This window comes from Microtus oregoni, unplaced genomic scaffold (assembly GCF_018167655.1).
Source record: "Microtus oregoni isolate MIOR12 unplaced genomic scaffold, Mior012 000061F_ref0000440, whole genome shotgun sequence".
NCBI lineage: Eukaryota > Metazoa > Chordata > Mammalia > Rodentia > Cricetidae > Microtus > Microtus oregoni.
The window spans coordinates 1524878-1530877 of NW_024543871.1; the positions used below are offsets into that span (position 1 = coordinate 1524878).

At 42.9% G+C, this 6000-nt stretch overlaps 1 protein-coding gene across 1 annotated transcript in view; it reads right to left on the reverse strand.

Annotated features, from left to right (window-relative positions):
- Positions 1–974, reverse strand: part of Cul4b (cullin 4B) — a 44694-nt gene extending 43720 nt beyond the window's left edge. The window contains exon 1 of the mRNA XM_041639987.1: positions 826–974. Within this exon, the coding sequence (XP_041495921.1) occupies positions 826–886 (61 nt within the window). The 5' untranslated portion in view covers positions 887–974. The remainder of the gene's footprint in view (positions 1–825) is intronic.
- Positions 975–6000: the final 5026 nt, after the last annotated feature.

The window sequence follows — 6000 nt, forward strand, 5'->3', positions numbered from 1 at the left end:
TGTGAGCAGTGGGCCAACTCTGGCTTTTTGCTGTCTGTGTAAATAAAGTTTTGTTGAATCATGGCTATACTCAATCCTTTGCATATTTTCTGTGGCTGTATTTGGGTTAAAACAGAGTTCAGAGCTGTACTTTGTTGTTATTTTGAGACAGGGTTTCTCTGTGTAGTCCTGGCTGCCCTAGAACTGACTCTGGATTAGGATGGCCTCAAACTCACAGATTCAAAACAGAAGGTGATTTAAAGCATGCTAAGGATTTTTTTTTTGGTATTAGGGATAAAGCATTTTAAGGGTTGCATATTTCCATAATATACTGCTAACACTTCAGTGTGACACATGCCTATGAACATGGTATTTGAGAAGCAGTGGGAGGAGGATAGCCTGTGAGGCCAGCTTGAGGTAAGAGCAAGCTCCTGTCTGAAAACAATTAAACAAATGTTATGTCATATTTAATCTGGAAAAGATCAGGGATTATTTAAGCACACTGTTTCAAACATTCTACAACAACCAAAAACACTATCTAATGAATATTACACAGGATATATTTGAAATTGAATTAGATCAAGTGAAAGGTGTATTTGAATTTGTGAGAGATTATAATATGACCCCTCAAGAAATATGTTGGTATATGACTCCATCTTCTGATGACTGCTGATTGGCTCACACAATAAACAATGCAAAATTTCATTAAAGTGTAAATAACAAAAGCCTCAGTGTCCTTTGATGGTCCTCCCCTGGGGAAATGTATTCCCGCCTTGGCCTTGTGTCATTTTACCATTCACTCCCTGCTTAGCCACTTGGGTAACAACCATAAGGCTGTTCACTCACTGTTATCTTCTGAGTTGGAGTCACTCTCTCTTCTTTCTCTAGACCTAGTTGGACGTGACATCCTCTCTTTGGGAGCTGTGAGAAAACAGAGAACTCACTTGTAAGGCAGTTTTAAGAAAATCCTCAAATTTGGGTAGACTATTCATCCGCTCCCCCTTATTGCCTTCCATTATGTGGGCTTCTCTTACATGCTGGGGTTGAACCCCAGGCCTCATGCCTACATTACGATTCATATAGTTCATTTTCCTCTTCCATGTAAAGATGATCTGAAAGTAAAACATGTTTTATTTTTAATATCGGAAATTGGAATTCCAACTCTACCCTGCTGTTTTGAATTACAATGCCTAGTCAGACTTGTATAACACGCCTTTAATCCCAGCACTTGAGACTGAGGCAGGCAGATCTCTGAGTTCAAGGCCAGCCTGGTCGACAGACAGCTAGGACTGTTACTGGAGAAACCCTGTCTCAAAAAAATAAAATAAGCTGGGTGGTGGTGGCGCACGCCTTTAAACCCAGCATTTGGGAGGCAGAGGCAGGCGGATCTCTGTGAGTTCAAGGCCAGCCTGGTCGGTAGAGCTAGTTCCAGGACAGGCACCAAAGCTACAGAGAAACCCTGTCTCAAAAAATGAGAGAGAGGTAGGGGAGGGGGGAGGGGAGAGGGAAGGGGAGAGGGGAGGGGAGGGGAGAGGGGAGGGGAGGGGAGGTGAGGGGAGGGGAGACTAGGATAGGATACTGTTGAGACTGAGGATCTTTCTGTGCCAGAACCTTGGCTATGGACTTTCCCTCACACAAAACACTTCACTGATTCTAAGAAGTTTCTCCCTAACTGCTTCACATACATCACCAGTAAGGCATGACTTCTAACATACCCCTTTTAACATAAACATTTGAAACATTTGATAATGACATTTAGTACGACCGTGAGAATAAAGTTAGCTCAAAATCAGGCTCCACCCAGAGGCCCTAAATCTGGCCTACCTTCCTAGTTTCTAAAGGAAACATTTTTATTTCTCTCAGAAGGCTTGTTTAACTTACACTGAAGGAACAGCAAAAATTGTTTTGTTCTATCATTCATGTGATCAAGCTCTCACACCTTGTGGAGGATCACAGAGACCTTCGCAAAGACATCCATCGGTGAATGAAACCTCCGATGGCATGGAGAACAACAGACTGGTGTCAAACCCCATCCATCCACCCACCCACGCACCCACCCACCCACGCACCCACCCACCCACCCACGCACCCACCCACCCACCCACGCACCCACCCACCCACGCACGCACCCACCCACCCACGCACCCACCCACGCACCCACCCACCCACGCACCCACCCACGCACGCACCCACCCACGCACGCACCCACCCACGCACCCACGCTGCGTAATAAGTACTCTCTGATAACTGACAGCAGATCTGACCAATCCATACAGGATCACGTTTCTGAATAACAAAGGGTTTGTGTGATGTCGTAGCCAATCAAAATGAAGCCTTGCCCACGTGTGGTTGAGGTAATCCCAGCATTCAGTGCGAAGCTGAAGCAGGAGGCTGAGTTTGAGGCCAATCTAGAGCACAATAGTCCCGAGTCAGGCGGTGGTGGTGCAGGCCTTTAATCCCCAGCACTCGGGAGGCAGAGGCAGGCGGATCTCTGTGAGCCTGGTCTACAGACCTAGTTCCAGGACAGGCTCGAAAGCCACAGAGAAACCCTGTCTCGAAAAAAACAAAACAAAACAAAACAAAAAAAGAATACAATAGTCCTTGTCTCAAAACCAAAACAAAATAAAAACCCAGCAAACATAAAAACTCTCAGAACGATGCGATAATTTGATATATTCCCAAAGACTGATTTATACTTGTTCTCACAGTACTGTAACCTTGGGGACACCAAGAGGTCACCAAGCTGTCATGTGCTTTGACAAAGTTCCTAAAGTGACAGACAAGAAGACAGGTGGCTTCATTATAACTGGGAGAGTAATGAGTCTTCACTCTTGGCTAGGTCTCCATTGACACAATGGAAAGCTAGAAGGGAGGGGACACTGGGCTCCTTACAGGGTCTCCACTGAAAACTAAGGATGGAGGAAGACACAAAGTTGAGATTTTCACAGACTTCCACAGGTGTGAGTCTAGGGCTCTCCAGCTCATCCACAAGCAGATCATGTAAAATTTTTCCTTGGCATTTGACTGGAGTTTATCAGTTCTAAAATTTTCTGTGTTATTAGGATACTTCTTGCCTGGTCCTTGGTCTACAATGAGTAGAATTTTCTCAAAGTTTTATCTGTGCCTTTAGCATCTCACATACACTCCTTTCATGCACAAGAATGTGATACATGGTTTGTTATTGCTTGGATAAGAGAAAGATTGCAATAGAATAATAGAATTGTAAGCAGAAATGGTGGTGGTTATATCAGTGTTTGCTCTAATTTAATCTTTTCAGCATGTTTGAAATGCTTTATAATAAATGTTAGAAACCAAGACAAAGGGGAGATTAATGCCTTAACAATGGTCAGCATCAGACTTGATCCCTCAAATTTGGACCAGAATTAGGAAGGCATTTTCTAATGGATATGGATATATATAAAGTTGGGGGACGGGGGAAAGCCATGAGATTCTGATGTCTCAACTAACTTGTATTTGTTGGGACTCTTTTGTCAAGTGCCAGAAATCCAATTTGAATAAGCTTAAGAAGAAAATGAAGTTGATTGATTTATATATCCAGACACCACAAACATCAGTCCCAATTAGATCCAGGAACCCAAGTACTATCTTGGTTCACACTCCATCTCTTTATCTCTTATCTCAGTTCTTTCTCTATAGCTTTATTCTCGTAAGAGTCTTTGTCTCTTTTGGTTCTTTGAGACAGGATTTCTCTGTATAGCCCTTGCTGTTCTGGAATTAGCTCTACAAGACCAGGCTGGCCTCAAACTCACAGAGATCTTGAGATTAAAGGCATGTGCCTCCAAGAGTCTTTGGTAGATATGCCAGGGTTTCTAGCAGCCTTACTTTACAGTTGAAAGCTGAAGAAAAAAGCTGGTGTGATGACGCCTGCCAGAACGTGGGAAGCAGACACAGGAGGATCTGCAGCTCAAGGTCAACCTTGGTTATACACACACACACACACACACACACACACACACACACACCACCCTGCCTCAATACAAAGCAAAGAAATTCAAACCCGAGAGAGAAGGACTTCTCTGTTCTGATTTAGAAAAATGCAAAGTCATATCTCTAGTCTGGGTCTTTACTCCTTGAAGTTGCTACAGGGTCTAGCAGCATTTAATACTTTGGCTATTTCATCCTGGGGTAGCTGCCTTGCTGTGAGGTGCAGCGTGAGGAAATTGCCTGTCTGAGCAGATTTCCAAAGGCAGCTGGCAAGCAGAAATGCTAAGCAAATCCAAACAATAGACGCCTACTCTGTGGAGTTCAGCCTTAATAAGAGGGGAGGTGTGCAGTCTTATTGCTTCTTGGTGTGCCCTGCTTGGTTGATATCCATGGGAGGTCTGCCCTTTTCTGTAGAGAAACTAAGGAGTGGGTGGGGGTGGGGGCAGAAGGGAGGAGATGGGGAGGGACTGGGAGGAAAGGAGGGAGGGGAAACTGTGGTCAGAATGTAAAAAAAAATAACCTTAAATTGCACTTCTTAGATTTTGAATGCATATAATGATATCATTGCAAATAAGTACATTTTTCTTCATTCTTTTATTCATTATTATTATTATTTAAGACAGGACAATTTTATGTAGCTCTAGCTGTCCTGAAACTCAACTTTTAGACTAGAGTGGCCTGAACTCACAGAGATTCGCTGGTCTCTACCTCCTAAGTGTTGACATTAAAGGTGTGCACCACCAAGTCTGGCTTCTTCGTTCCTGTAGATGTGTATGGCTTATTTCATTTTATTTTCCTAATGCATTTTAGGGCCTTCAAGACACAGTGATGCATATCTGTCTGTGTCACATCAATCTGTCACTCTTCCTGAATTCTAAGGGAAACAACTTTCGCTTTTTCCCCTTGCCTTTTCCTGAGAGGCTTTTGCTATGAAGCTCAGGCTATCCTTGAACTTGTGATATTCCTTCCTCAGTCTCCTGACTGGAATTATAGGCATGCCCCACCATTCATAATTAGGGGAAACAACTTGACTATAATAGATGGCTATCCCTCCACACCACTGCCAATCATCCTTTCACATCACCTGGCCACTCACTGGCTTTTTGATGCTCTTTACTCTTTTGTTTGAAATTCTTGATGTTTAAGAAATTCCATTCTGGCTGGGCAGTGGAGGCACACACCTTTAATCCCAGCACTCTGGAGGCAGGCAGATCTCTGTGAGTTGGAGGCCAGCCTGGTCTACAGAGTGAGTTCCAGGACTGGCTCCATAGCTACTGAGAAACCCGGTCTCGAGAAACAAAACAACAAAAGAAAGAAAAGCAAAAGAAAGAAAGAAACACAAAAGGAAGGAAGGAAGGAAGGAAGGAAATCCTTTCTTTTCACTTGGTACCCAGAGCATTGTTTGTTTTACTTGAGATTTAAACTGGAGTTATGGCTCAAAATTAAACAAATGCTTGGTGTGCATAAGGCCATAGAATAATCCTTATCTCCCACAGTGATAGCTGTTAACAGAATAGTGAACTACAAAAACCACACCCAAAACCATAAGGGAAAGGTTCCCTATAGTGGCTTGTGCTTGTTATTCTTGGGAGCTGATATCTCTGGTTGATTGCCATGAGTTTGCAGTCAGTCCAGGCTACATAGTGCAACCCTATCTCAGAAAACAAATAAACATAAATAAATAGAAAATGGGAAAAAAATCAAACATATAGTCTACCTTCTTTGAAACCAGGAAACAACTCTTACATTCAAGCACCATTTGTAAAGTTAGGTGACTTAATGAGAGTGCCTACCACCAGCAGACTATTCATTATACGCCATAGACTACCGGGAGTGCTTTATGTAGGTTGCTTCAGCAAAAGAAGCTTATTACTTGTAGAAACTGGGCCAGAGACATTTCAATGCTCATCATACAGTTGGTTTTGTTTGTAAAAGTTAGCTGAACAGTACACTTATGACTTGCTCATTTCTGCATGTTTTTTACCAAAAGCTTTTAAAATAGACTAAAAACAGGTAAGTGAAAATTGAAGAAGGGCTTTATACGGTTCCATCTTTTTCTGAGTAGCCATTGGCAGT